We start from the raw sequence: 14,246 nt of genomic DNA, 5'->3' as shown, positions 1-14,246 counted from the left end.
TGAAATGGCTCGGAAGTTCTTTAGCATGCTCCCTCCATACAGCAGATGCTCTGCATTAATTGGTCTACGAAGGCCTGACCCGGGGTTCGGAGCAAAGCCTTTAAAAAGCATATTTATTATTTGCTATAACCTGGCGTACATGATGTGTGCTCACAAGGGCCGTATTTCACGGTATTATACAGTTCTTAATGTCATGTGTGCTTCAGGGAGCGGGTGTTTGGGAGGTAATGTTTAAACAGCAGGTAAGATCTAAACACCATTCATCAGAGTCCTGCTCTCTCCCCTCATCCGGCCACAGCCATGACTGATGGGCCTGTCTCCTGTATGAATGTTTAGCTCAGTGGAAAGCCATATGCCACTGGCACCGACTCTTACCCACCACCTTCTACCGTAGCAGCAGTGGTGGAAGAGAAGAAGAAGGAGAAGCAGAAGAAGAAGAAGGCCAAGAGACACAAACACACAGGACAGACCCTGAACTCACCACAGTGACTGGTTTTGTCCTGGAAGAGCAGCTTCAGGTTCCATGGAAGTGATCATGTGTGAACTTTAAATGTGTGCTATACAGCCTCGTCTCTGTCACCTTCACATACATACTGCACGTCCATATTGAGAATGGTGGCGATTGTGTATTTTTAATAAGAGAAGCGGGTGAGAGGGGTGGTGAGGGTCCATCTGTCCCAAGCAGCCTCTCTCCCAGTGCTGCTGCCGCCCCCTCGTGAGAGAAGCACAGCTGTTACTGGAAAGCCCTACTGTCCAGAGGGGGGCTCACACTCCTCCTCCTCTTCCTCCTCCTCCTCCTCCTCCTCCTCCTCCTCCTCCTCCCCGCCCCCACCCCCTCTGTCCACCCAGCCCTCCAACCTCTCTGCCCGAACACCCCTGCAAGAGGATGAAACGAACCGGTGAGCCCAGCCACTGTGCAGTCAGCCTGCACGTCTGCAATTTCAAACCTCTTTAGATCATTTTTCATGCTCGCCAGAAATGAATAATGCACGCGTTAACCGGTGCCAGTTAATAAATTTCCGTCTCACTGCACTATATTTTTTCAATAAGGGTCTAGCTGCTTCGTTTTGTTTTGCAAAACAGCCTCAGAGGGCTCCAGCTGCAAATTATCCCACCCTCACTTTAACACGTTTCCTTCGCATCCAAAGAATGTTTTCTCCACTTACTAAATAATAAAATGATCGCGAAAGATCAATTTCCAGTGCTTCATTTGTGCGTCTCTGAGCCGGGGGTGATATCCCTCAACATTTTTCACAAGAGTGCATCCTCAAAATTCAGCCCCAGGGCACTGCTACATAGAAACAGTATCAATCTTGGGGAACTTCCAGGCTTTGTAAGGGAGCCAAATTGGCAGACTTTGTCCATTATATCAGATCAGCAAAGCCCTGGCTAGCATCTGGCCACGCTGGACATTTTATAGTCCATCTCTAACTATTAATCATTGGCTGTGACATCAGGGACTCTCCAGAGGATGGGTGGATGCTCGGTTACAGAGAGCACCGCTGAAAATGCCAGGGCATGTAGACACAACACTCCCCGATACCCACTGACAGTAGCCCTGCTTAAAATGACAGAGCGCATCCCAGCCAGACAGACAGAGCGGCACAGTGGAGGCGCTGTGACAGGCGAGCGTACCCCTCCCAAAATGCCAGAGTGCCCTACTGGCCCAACGGTGTCGCCGAGCACTGGTAGTATCTGGTCTGGGGTCGTGTCATGTAATATGATCTAGATGAAGCAGACAGAGCGAGTCCTCTCTGGGATGCAGACAGAGTGTCAGACAAGCTGCTCCTCTAATAAGGACTGCCAGCCTAATGATCACTCAGTCTGCCCGACCTCTGACCCCCGGTGTTATAGGAAACAGAGGGAGGGGCGAGCGCGAATGGAGGGAGGGACAGTGAGTTCAAATACGTTGTATTTACATCAATTAGACAGGCAAGATGGAGGTGCACATCAGAGCCCATTAGGATTGTTGTGGTTGGGGGGAGAGGAGGAAGGGGGGGCGGGGAGGGCCGACGGAGGCCCAGCGGACACATCACACGGCTATCCTTGATCACATCCTGTCACATTGATGAGAACTCTGCCAAAGCATGTTTGTTACTCTGTCTGTGTGTGTGTGTGTGTGTGTGTGCTCATCCTCCCAAAAATGTGGAGTTTTTCTCAGCCCAGCATCGAGAGGAAAGCGTGCCAAATAATTTACATGCATAAGCACTAATTGTTGTTGCTCAGACAGGGGCCTCTGTGCAAAAAGGGGCCCTTCTTCTTGGAATTCCCATCACTCAATTTGAGGTTGACCATCACACATCACAGCTTCATTTAATGTGTGTGTAGCAGTTCTGATAGGCCCCATGCCTCTTTATTTTGTTGGGGATGGATGTCGGTGCTGATCAGATGCAAACTAGCACACCTGCTGTTCAAAAACACCCTTGGTGGGTTCAAATTAGTGCTCCCCGCGTCTCCTGCTTCTGTTGAATGTGCCGTAACAAAAGGATGACAATGTTTTTGATTAAGAGTTTTGCGACAAATCAAAACAAAATGTCTTGTTGCATTTAGTACGAGATCCCATTGAATCCGCTGATTAAAGTGATCAAAACTCATCAGCCTGATTAATAGAACACAACAAAGAGCCCCATCTGGGATTTGATTTCGTTATATCATTGAGATGAAGCAGCCAAGCAGGTAAAAGGTGTACAGTTAAAAACCCAGAGAACAAGGCGAGGACTTCATAAGGCTGCAGAATCCCATCTTTTATTAATGTCACTCCCTGGGACAGCAGGTTTTTGTCAGTCAGAATGGATAATGAAGATGTTGGTGGGGTCGGCAAATCCGTCCCTTTAATACTCACATATTTTATGATAATGAAAGGTAGTCAAAGAATGATTATGATAAAAGTGGGCTCCCCCACTGATGTGCCAGCACAGCTGTACAGCCGGGCAGTCAGCTGCAGGCGCGGAAATGAAAGGATCACACAGAAAGCAAAGAAAAGGCTCTGTAAGTACATAAAGCAAATGGATGATGGTTTTGCAGGCAGCTGAACATCGGAGGCTCTGCGTGTTACACCGCGTGACCGAAAATAGTATGGAGAAAACGCTTTCAATTTTCGAATGCCACTACCCAAACCTTTTTGATCCCCGTCTGTCTTCACTCCATAGCATGAAGCCCTTTCACCATACTGACCTTTACATGTTGAAACAGGCAGAACAGCGAGCGCACTGTGTACACAGGCTATTTCTTGTCATTTCAGATGTCCAGCACTGATTCTTTACATCAAAGCGGCAAAAATAAAAGAGAGGAAATTTTATTATGTGATATTAGCTGCATATTTAGGGGAGTAATGTGCAGAGGACACGGATAGCCATGAGCTGCTGGACCCCCCGCTGAGTGGAGCAGTAACATCTTTCAAGCATCAAAGCGTCAACTGGTGTATTGTACTGTATGTGTAAACAAACTTAGCGGCCCCTAAAGCAGAGCCATACCAGCCCGCCGCAGCTTCAAAAGTTCCCTGCAAGCTGTAGGAAGCAGGTGAAAAAATAGAAGTGCGTTGAACTTTGACCCCCGGTGCACACTTGTTGACTGATGTTTCACACCGGGGTCGCCTTTTCCCTCGGCTGTATTCTTCAAGAGGAGCGGGCCTGCGTGTCAGCATGTGTGTGTGTGTGTGTGTGTGTGTGTGTGTGTGTGTGTGTGAGAGAGAATGCGTGGTCCCCAGAGGGATCATCCTGTCTCTCTTTGAAGCCTCTGTGCAATGGAGCTGTTTTCATACAGCAACGGCCGTGGGTTTCCTGTCTCAGCTGACCTCTCGTCTCCTTGTGGACACTTCAGAAAAACTTCCCAGCACACACACCTTTCTCCTATTAACTACAGAGGCGATACGAGGAGGGGGGCCTCGGACCTCTGAGTGCCATCTCACTCAGGAACAAAGAGATGGGCATTCAAAAACAAACGCGGTAGGTAACCACATCAACAGATCACCGGTCAGCACTAACCAGCTGATGCCTCTCTTACACACACACACACACACGCACACAGAGAGAGACGCATAGGACTGTTTTTCTCCCACAGAGTGCAGATTTCGACTCTTGGTCCAAAGTGTAACAGCTTTTGTGTATAGGAACATTTGGGACTCGTGAGAGAAAGCCAAGTCAAATAAATTAAACAAGGGCTTCTCTGGATCCACACATGCGTGGTGCTCCGACCAGCTGACACAACACAGGGTCACAGATGAAACGAGGATGGAGTTCACCAAGGATGAGTTCCACATGGTCTTCAATCAGGGCAACCAAACAGCAGAAAGACCAGAACACCTGCGTGACACAGCTATGATCAGACACGGGAAATCAAGAGTTAAAGCCACGGCTGTGTCTCTCAATGATCAAGCTTAATGGGTTATTGATTAGACCAGACAAGACAAAATGTCCCTGTTAGAGCGCCACCATGAGGTCGACGGATGTGTTTGCAGAAGTGGTGAGTGCACTTCTACAACACGTTTGGTTAAAGTTGACTAATTAGTATATGATGAAGCACTTTTGATGAACAGATTCACCAAAATCAGTTTATAACGTTCGGTAAACCTGCTGACAAATACAAAATGATCCTCTTAGACATCAATAATTCATAAATGACTTTTTCCTTTCCCGTTTTGTGCGTATGGAACGGTTAGTTTTCAAAGATCAAAGCTGGAGCCTGATACAGAGATCATGGTCTTTATTTCCAAATGGTATAAAGCTGCAATTAGTGACAAAAATGATATCAAATAGCAGAATGGAGAAGTGAGTGTGTGTCACAGCAGGCAGGGGGGGTTTTCCAGCAGCCTCCCTCAGGGTGTGTGTTGTTTAAGCTGGTCCAGTTTGCGTCGCAGCATGTTGTAGTTGTCTCTGGTCCCGGGAGCCTTGGGGTCCAACTTTAGTGACAGCTCGTAGTGTTTCTTTGCCAGCTCCAGTTTTCCCCAGCGGTGATACAACACAGCTGAGGAACACAAAGAGAAGAAGCTTCCTGCTTAAAAAAGGCAGCAACAATTTCAAATCTGTTCATTCTTTGTTCTGCTGCTAGTTTGTGGAGTAATGGCTTCGATTGAGATCACTTCATCTCACTGTAAAAGCATTTGGTACCAGCTGAAACAGGCTGTTGTGACTGTACCTAAATTGCCATGGCAACTGGCAGAATTTGGGTTGATCCGCAGAGCCTGAAGAAAGAATCCCTCTGACTCCTGCAAAGACAATTGCGTAAAGGAACGGACAAGGAGAATAAGTCAGGACTTAAACAAGCAGTAAAATGATGAAGATGAGGAGGATGATGATGATGATGATGAGGTGACGTTTTTCATCACGCTCCCTGACCTTGTATTTCTGTAGCTTCCCCAAGACGTTAGCCAATGAGAACATGATGGTGTGGTCCTTAGGGAGGATCTTCAGAGCCTCTCGGCCAATCAGCTCGGCTTGACCCAGGTTACCTTCATGAGACGACAAAGCGTGACGTGATTATTCTTTTGACAATCTACCTTAGGAGTTAGATGATATGAGCTAATTTCGGAGACGTCACTGCCAAGATGACACAAAGAGATATTACTTGAATGACAGTCGGGAAAGAGAGCGAGAGAGAGTGCGAGAGAGAGAGAGAGAATCTGACTGTCTGCTTTATTTGTCCGTGGCGTCTACGGCAGAGTTTTCCCCCTCTGCACACTCGGAGCAGTGCAGTCCCCCTAATTAAGGCTGAACACAAGGCCCACTGGGTTATTGATCCCCGTCACAGACCTGTCTCATGTCTGGCCAGAGCGGAGGAAACCGAGACAGAATGGCGGCCGTGTCCCGAGTCATGCCCCTGTGCCCCTAAGACACGGCTTCGCAACACCACTACATGTATGTGCGTGTGTGTGTTACATGGATACTGGCTTGTGTTTGTGTGATGATCGAAACAGTAGGAGGGCTTATTTGGGACAGCAAAGAAATAAAAACATGCCCAGTTCTTTGGGGGGTGTTTTTTTTGCAAATGATACCCATTGTTCTGTGGCTTTTTGTTTATGGGGGAGCTGGGGAGAGGGGTAGAATTATTTCTGTCAGGATTTGGGGAACAAATGCGGTGGTGTGTGTGTGTGTGTGTGTGTGTGTGTGTGTGTTAGGGGGGGTACTCTGAGGGGGCGCTGTACTGGCTGTGCCTGCCCACGTTTGATCAGGAGCGTACTGCGCCCTGATTGGACGGTTCCGGTGGCCTCCTGGGAGACTCCGCCCTCTCGGGAACAGCTTCTGACAAAACGGCTCGGGCGTTTGGAAATCAGAGCATTCTCCACACGGCAGGGAAGAGTGCCTTCAAAACTCCGCGCACAAAGCTTTAATACATAAATTTCAAGCATTGCTGATTCCTGCTCTTCCGGTATAATCTTGTTGGCCATTTAGATTTCCTGCCATTCCAAAATAACACTGCTGTGTTTCTTGGCTATTAATGCTGGAACAAGCTGCATGCAGAACAGAGAGTCCTTTGAAAAGAAAGTGACTCACAAACTCACAAATGAGTCTGATTGTGATTATTATTATAAACACAGATGGTATTTGACTAAATCTAGGGAATAAAATAAAACAGAAATATGTGAAACCACTCAAAACACTTAGTTAGTAACACTTAGTTTTCAATACTTAATTAATTAATAAGAGTGACTGGTTGATGCGTGCTGTTAAGAAGCACCGGGGCAAAGGGTGTGTGTGTGTCTTTGTGTGTGTGTGTGTGTGTGTGTGTGTGTGTGTGTGTGTGTGTGTGTGTGTGTGTGTGTGTGTTTGTGTGTGTGCGTGTGTGTGTGTGTGTTGTTTACCAGTGTTGTCCAGTAAAATGACCATGTTGTTCCAGGCCAGGCTGTGTTCAGGCTTCAGCACAGTCGCGTTCCTCCAGGCGTTCAGAGCCTCCAGGTGCCTGTTCTGGTCAGCATACTGTCACACACACAAAGTGCCGCATATAAACTTTCAAATAACTTTTGGACTGTCAATTTTGTTGAAATGTTATGTAACAAAAATCCTGAATCCTCCACCAGCTGCTTCCAGGAGACAGGAAGCCAGATTTCTCCTTTTAAAAGCATCTTACACTGATTCTTACACAAAGGGCATTGATTCACTTCTCAGTTCACTGGGCAGCTTTTAAAGCAGAGGGCACACACACTCTATTGTCTCACCAAGCGTCCCAGGTTGTAGTAGCAGTCTGGGTACTTTTTCCGGAAGCGGATGGCGTTCCAGTAGCTCTGCTCAGCCTCCTCAAACTTCTGCAGGCTGTTCTGAACGATGCCCAGGTTCATCCAAGCTGCTGCAAAGTCGGGCCTAGATAAGACAATTTGATTTTGAAGTTGAAGGCATGTGTTAATGGTTGTGACCCTTGTGGTGGTTGCAGACTTACTGAATGGAGACGGCTTTGGACAGCAGCTGCTCCGCCTCCACCAGCTCGTCCCTCTCCTTCAGGATGTTCCCCAGGTTGTTCATGGCGTGGACGTAGGTGGGATGTAACCTGACACCCGCAGAAAATGCAGCACAATCATCATCACGTTCAAGACGCCTTTACCATTAGTTAATAACTGTTTGGATTGTGAATATGAGGAGACAAACAGTACCTGACTGCCTCTCTGTAATATTTAATAGCTGCACTGCTGTTCCCGCTGTCTGCCAGGTTTTTACCCACATTGTAGTGAACCTGAGGGAACAAGCATCAGAACCGGCGCCTGTTTCATCAGTTATGTGAGTGACAGAAATAACACTGTGCTTTATGAACACCCCCCCCCCCTGTATGTACACAGAGAGACACGCGGAGGCAAGCGGACAAGCACAAAGCGCGCGTCTTTACCTTGGCATTGAGTGGACACACAGGCAGGGCGCTGGTGAAAAGGCTTTGTTCCGACCTCCACTGGCGACTGCGGAGAGCACAGCGAGCGACGTACGCGCACAGCAGAGCGAGCACGGACACACACAGCAGCTTCTGGAGTGTGGGGAAATAAAAACACGAACACGCCAAAAAACTAATTTAAAGTTTGGTTCCACCTGCCGTTATAATATGTATACAGTCACCAAACCTCAACAGATCACCGCAACAACATCCAGTGAAAAGGTTTTCTGAAATCTGGGGGCTCTACAGGCGCTCAAAAGGCTTCAGCGAAGGATTCAGGCCTTACCCTGTACTTGGTCCAGCGGCAGCAGCAGTGTCCCAGGGCGTAGGCCAGCAGCAGACAGTAGCCGGCTGAAGACAGGTAGAGGACCCTCTCGGCAATGACAAAGCCCACTCTGAAGAAAACGTTACAGGCCGGCAGGAACGGGACCACCAGCAGCACCAGACCCAAGGTCAGAGTCCTGAGGGAGGAGGACGTGTACAACTACATTAGGCCAGGGTCATACGTGTTGTATAAACTTTGTATACATGTCTGACCACATTGGCTGTGCTGCTCATATACTTGCTGTCACACCTTCATGTCAGTTAGTGGGATTAGCTGTGATGCGTTTATCGATGTTGATATTCCAAATGTCTATCAGGGGGTGGAGCCTATTAGTTATCTCCTTACTGATGGGTGTTTGAATGAATGGAGTTGCTTTGTCATCTTGCTTTAATGTTGATGCTGTATTCCTGAGCGTCAAACGCAGCAGTTCAGACATCTGTACAGATGTTTGAGCGCGAGTGGAGTGTTTAAACTATAGAACACGTATGTTCGGTGTGCAAAAAACACGAGATAGGTGTGATAAGCTCTAAAGCGACAAACTTTGGGCCCAATTACTCCAGAAACAATCTGAACTCTGCAAACATCCACATGCAGTGTGTAAATCGAGACGTGAAGCTCTGGTCACACTGCATTGGGTACAATTCAATTTTCATAATGAAGTGTAAGTCTGGAGGGGCCAACATGTACTTCCTCTCATCTACAGCGAGCATTAGATGGCCGCACTGCCTTACCTCCTCCTCTGGCTGTCCTGCGAGCATAAGGCTTGGCTTATCAAGCCTATCAGGACGCACCAGAGCAACAGCGGCCACACCATCCTCCAATCAGTGGCTGACTTAATGAGAGGCACACAGCCCATGGACCAATCAAAACACAGCCACCAGGGACACAGCAGCAGCCAGGCATTCAGAGAGTAGTAGTAATTATAGTTCACTATCTGCCAATCAAAGGGGAACAGGAGGGGTGCAGAATGAGAGAGACACAGAGAAGAGGAGGGAGGAAGAGCATTTCAAATCAGAATCAAAGTGAATTATTGTGTTTTTAAATGCTGTTAAGTCGATGACGCTGCAATCACAAACAAATGCGCTGAATGTGAAATATTTCTTGTGACCCACGTGTAAACAAATGCCACAAATCAATCTTACTCACTCTAAAAAATAGATTTTCTTCAAACGAGGCCGGGTTGTCTACTTCAGTGAACGCCGGCGGTCCCGTTCCCATGATGTGCCAGCGTGCGTAGAGCATGGCCAGTCCTCCGAGGGCCAGGAGAGCCAACCGTGAGAGAAGACCGGTCTGCAGAACCTCGCTCACCTGTCAGAACAATGGCACGGCGTGTCACTCCCAGTCACAGTTAATTGCGAGCATTGTTTCAGCGAGTACGGGCGCGGTGGAATCTATATCGCCATACGTGAACGTGATGTGACATTAATCGTACAGGGGGCCGTACATAATTTATGACAGGTGGGGGGAGGGGGACAGAAATCATAACTCACATCTAGCGGCTTCTTCCTGTGGAGTAGCCTCTGGCTGAGTTCATACACATTAACATTACAGATCAGGAGGACATCAAAGGCGGCGTTCACACCCTGAGAGAAAATACATAGTCACTGGAAGGAGGCGCCACTTTAAATTCATATACATCAGCAGCAGTACAATTTGTCTCATGTATGCAAAAATGTAAGCAGAGTGTCCTTTTAAATCTTTAATGGGGAAGTAAGCTTTCATGTAAGTTGATCTTATTTTATAATGTAAGGAGTGTGTTGATGTATTGTCTGTGTCAAAACCTGACTTTCACCCAAAATGAATACAGTCTAAAACCTAAAAAGGCTCATTTTCACTATGCAAAGTTTTCAAAATAGTAAAAAATTTAAAATAATAATAATAAAAATTGAAAATCATGTCTAATATGCGCTCTTTCTAAAATGTTTCCTGTTTAAATGTGCTTATTATGGAGCCCTGATCTCTTGGGTGTGACCGGTTTATCATTTCAGTCGTTTTTCATGGCCGTACCAAGACTGTGATGCCTTGTTCTTTACAGAGCATCGCCGCGGCACACAGCGAGATGCTGACCACCACCCATTGGACGGCAAACCTCTCCTGTCGATCACTCGCTGAGAACACAGAACCAGAGCGATCCAGTTACAGACAGGTTAAGGCTGAAAATATAATCATGCGGATACGAGAAGGTTATAATAAACAAACTAGAGACAGGGGAGACGACTGGAATCATCTACTCTAAAGCGTCTGTGCAGTCCTTTCTACATGACAGCAATGTGGCTTTACACACAGTTGTTTGTGTTACCCACCTCTGATGAAGGCTTTACAGTATGTGAGGAAAGAGAGCTGGAAGAACAGTGCACATAAAAGGTCTGCTCGGCCCACCACCCCAGCCACCTGAGAGAGAGAGAGAGAGAGAGAGAGAGAGAGAAAATGAGAGAGAGACATCATGACGGAGAGGAGTTATGTATGTTTTCACATCACATCGGATGTTCCATCTCATATTCTCTTTTGCATAATATATCCTGTTACAACTGGAGGCTCATTAAGAAGGGCAGGAAGGATCTCTCATTATCAGCACCGTCTGCTGGTGTGTGTGTTCTCTACAGTGTGTGGGTACAGTACGGTTGGCATCCTGGGGTTGCTTTGATACGTACAGCCTAAGCCAACAGTCGGCCTGCCTCCCACCCCCCAGGTCTCGCCCAGTCCTTGCCCTGCATGATTAAAGGGAACGGAGAGGGGGAATTGCTGCCTTCCAGCCAGGCTCTCCGGCGAACACACAGACGCCGGCAGGTCAATAAGCATCCCGACGCAGCTAATAGTCCGGCAACGCAACCACGTGGCCCCGAGCTCCCAGCTGAGACGAAGCTTTTGTTCTTGGTGTGGATCCACTGCATGTTTAGTATTAGAACCTCTGGAATAGTGTGTCAAGAAGCTATGATTCACTCCTGGCAAAGAAGGGATGTTCTTTATGAAAGCAAACAGCAAAACTTTCAGAATAAATAAAAGCAGTAACTCTATTCTGAGACTTGTTACTGATGGAGAGTGATAAGATAAGACTGATAAGACTTGGCTTCACTATGGACCACAAACTAATGAACGCATATATCATTGCATATGTCGTTATTGAGTTTTATTATCATTTAACCGCTAAACATGAAACAGAAACACTTTTCAAACGTGCACTCTGCTTACACTTTCGGTGTGCACTGGGTGTGCAGCGAAGAAGAGGGCGGCCAGGAGGGAGGTCTTGGGGGCTCGGCTCAGAATCCTTCCCGTCTCGTCGTAGGCCAGGCCTCCAATCAGAACAGCGAACACGTCGATCATTAGAGCCGAGATGACGGCGTGCAGGATGATGTTCAGCACGTGGAAGCCAACGGGGTGCAGACCGCTCGCCAAGAGGTAGTTCAGCCTGTTTCGGCGAGAGGGGGAGACACGTGATGCTTAGATTTCAGGGGGATGAGAGCAATACCCTCTTAGTTCCAGGGACCCCCACACCTTTGGGATGAACTGGAAAGCCGACTGTGCTCCAGGTCTCATCATGCAACATCAAAGCAATACAGGACTCCATATTAACACTTGTATATATTTTCGAATGAGGAATGACAACATGCGGATGTAATGCTGGGCTGTCCACATAATTTTGGCCATTTAATGGAATTTAATTGTGTGTGTTTGTGTGTTCGTGTGTGTGTACCTGAAGGTGAGGACAGTGAGCGGTCTGTAGGATTTGTGACTTGTGTTGCTACTCAAGTTACTTCCCCAGAAGTCATTGTGCCAGATGTGGTTCAGAGGTGTTTCAGGTTTCAAGTCCTGCAACAAATAACACAGAAATCGTAAACAAACAGGTGGATTTTGCCTCACAACGTTCTATATCTGGAAAATAAAGTGTAACCTTATTGTTAATGATTGCTTCAGAATCATCGAACACAAAGTCCCCATCATAGCTGTTGATGAAGCACAGGAGAGCCACCAGGGCGACGGTGACCTTGGCGTGGACTGGAGGAAGCTTTGGGAGGGGGATGTGTTTGTCCCAATACACACACTCACACAGAGTCATAATGCTCAGGCTCACAGGTCATTCTGTGGCACCATTTAGTCCCTAAAATGCAAGAAATAGACACAGGCTCTTCATAAATCCGTTGTATATAAAATAGGGAATAATAAAGCCCAGATTGTGTAGAATGTGTGTGTTCGTACCTTATTGTCTTTGTAGGACACACAAGCCCATCCTCTCCTGCACGGCTCTCATGTTAGCGTCTTTGCAAACCGGCTAACGCTAAAACAAACGGGATCATTCACCTATAAGAGCTACAAAGGGGCAAAGTATGGAACATAGACACAAACGTGTTGTACTTTTACAATCGAGAGGTGAAATGTTTAATATAAGATACATTAAGTGCAGTTACCGGCTGACGGGAAGCCAACCTTGACACTTAGCATGCTAAGAAAACGACTCGTTAGCGGCGCTATTCTAACTCGCTACTCCGTTACAAAATGAAAAGGAGCGTAGCACAATGAAGACGCGGCATTTATTTGGAACAGATGTCAATTGCGGGGACATACGAAAGATTAAGCAGCATATAACAGTCCAGAGCGGTGCGCGCGCACACACACATACACACACGCACAAATCGAGGTTGTAAACAAATCCACACGCTGTCGTTCAGTCACTTCCTGGTTGGCGTAACGCGTAAAAGTCACGTGTTTCATTTCAGCCAATCAGCAAAGAATTGCTAAAAATACACACTGTTCCGGTTTCTTTTTTTAACCACAAACATTGGATTGAGTCTAGATATAACATTTCAATGTTAAATTTCAATAAATTTCAACAATATAAATATCTCCCAAATTTCCATGCATATTTATGTTATGGAGATAGAAAGCCCACCCAAATTTGTTCTTTTGTTATAGATATGTAAACAATGTATAGCATTTTGAAAATTGTCACTCATGGGTTACACACCTGTAACCTCAAATATTATATACCTGCTTTTTTCACCATTCTGCATTCGAACAACACACACACTTGCATAGAGTAAAGAGTATGTGAAAGAAGAGATAGTACCGTTCTAGAGAGTCCAAGGCAGGCTTCAGGATTTTTTGCTCCATTTCACCTGTCATTGCTTAGGGAAGACAAGGAATCTCCCTAATGGCCGGAGTCAGAGGCCCAGGGTGATGAGAGGAGGGGGGGAGATAGTGTCAAGGGCACATTCTCAGACCTTTGAATTGGGTCTGAGAATGGTTCTCAAGGTTGGCTAGAGACGCGGACACTCATTCAGATAGAAAGAAAACCTCATTAGGGCCTTGCTTCAAAACTCCACCATTGTGTCCAAGTGCTAACAATATCTTAATGGATGCTGTTAGTTAATAGAGGCTCCACAATGCATCAGGAGTGAATCTCAGAAAATCCCCTCTCAGTGCTTGCATCACTCTTTATGCCATTTCTTTTTTAAATCTGGCCTTGAAAGTGCACTGCAGATTTTTTTCACATCTCCCCTCGGAGCACGAATTCTTGAACAGAAGCGTTTAGTAGCTGTAAAACCGCCCAATTACATCCAATACAACATGCATGAAGTATGGATTTCATATCTGCCAATTCTTCCCTCTTGTCAGTCAGTTGGAATTAGCGCCTTTTCCAGTGTGCTTGCCGAGGTGGGGTGGAGGGGATAATGAGCGAAGATGTCCCAGGATCACCCATAGAAGGGCTAATGGCCCAAATGCATGGTGACAGGGCTGCGAGTAGAGGTCCTGTCAAGACGGTCCTCTCTCCCGTGATCACACAGAAGGTGACAGACATTGATTGGGTGCAGTCAGATGCTACATGGAATCACAGTGGAAGGGAAAGGTCAAGGTCAAATGGCAAGAGAGTGAAGAAATGGCTGAAAATCACGCAATGTCCTGAGGTGGAGGAGGCAGCCTGCATGTGTTTGTCTTCATTGGTTTGTTGAACCAGATGATGATGGGTGATAATGATGTTTGGAATATTTGTGCTGAAGTAGAGAAGGGGTTTTTACGGCTTTGCTTGCTTTCATCAAACATTTAACCCATCTTAACTATTTAGAAGCAGTGGGCAGCC

At 46.7% G+C, this 14,246-nt stretch overlaps 1 protein-coding gene across 3 annotated transcripts; it reads right to left on the bottom strand.

Moving 5' to 3' along the window:
• Positions 1 to 4,686: 4,686 nt before the first annotated feature.
• Positions 4,687 to 12,845, bottom strand: tmtc4 (transmembrane O-mannosyltransferase targeting cadherins 4). Of its 3 annotated transcripts, none has more exons than XM_076165734.1 (19): positions 12,577 to 12,845; positions 12,368 to 12,478; positions 12,063 to 12,269; positions 11,865 to 11,980; positions 11,363 to 11,579; positions 10,477 to 10,564; positions 10,181 to 10,281; positions 9,664 to 9,756; positions 9,320 to 9,481; positions 8,905 to 9,107; positions 8,135 to 8,309; positions 7,810 to 7,941; positions 7,580 to 7,659; positions 7,369 to 7,476; positions 7,151 to 7,292; positions 6,797 to 6,911; positions 5,334 to 5,446; positions 5,134 to 5,203; positions 4,687 to 4,962 (listed from the first exon to the last, which is right to left on the bottom strand). In XM_076165734.1, exons 3-19 carry the CDS (start codon positions 12,225 to 12,227, stop codon positions 4,814 to 4,816), a joined length of 2,229 nt encoding a protein of 742 aa, XP_076021849.1. In that variant the 5' UTR covers positions 12,228 to 12,269; positions 12,368 to 12,478; positions 12,577 to 12,845; the 3' UTR covers positions 4,687 to 4,813. The 3 variants fall into 3 exon arrangements, with proteins under 3 accessions (XP_076021849.1, XP_076021850.1, XP_076021848.1); XM_076165735.1 differs by having other exon boundaries at positions 12,799 to 12,823; XM_076165733.1 differs by having other exon boundaries at positions 12,368 to 12,845.
• Positions 12,846 to 14,246: the final 1,401 nt, after the last annotated feature.

Source organism: Genypterus blacodes, unplaced genomic scaffold (genome assembly GCF_046128005.1).
Source record: "Genypterus blacodes isolate CSIRO-AG114 ecotype Tasmania unplaced genomic scaffold, CSIRO-AGI_Gbla_v1 ptg000148l_1, whole genome shotgun sequence".
Classification (NCBI taxonomy): Eukaryota; Metazoa; Chordata; class Actinopteri; order Ophidiiformes; family Ophidiidae; genus Genypterus; species Genypterus blacodes.
The sequence above is the reverse complement of the archived record's forward strand: the minus strand, read 5'-3'. Positions and strand labels throughout refer to the sequence as shown.

What these genes read in the sequence shown, in the direction of transcription:
- tmtc4 (XM_076165733.1), bottom strand. Translation starts at nt 12,227, where the DNA reads ATGACTCTGTGTGAGTGTGTGTATTGGGACAAACACATCCCCCTCCCA. An exon ending in CTGTAAAGCCTTCATCAGAG is followed by an intron (nt 10,282 to 10,476) that starts GTGGGTAACACA and finishes CTGTGTTCTCAG; the next exon opens with CGAGTGATCGACAGGAGAGG. An exon ending in TCCAAAGCCGTCTCCATTCA is followed by an intron (nt 7,293 to 7,368) that starts GTAAGTCTGCAA and finishes TGTCTTATCTAG; the next exon opens with GCCCGACTTTGCAGCAGCTT.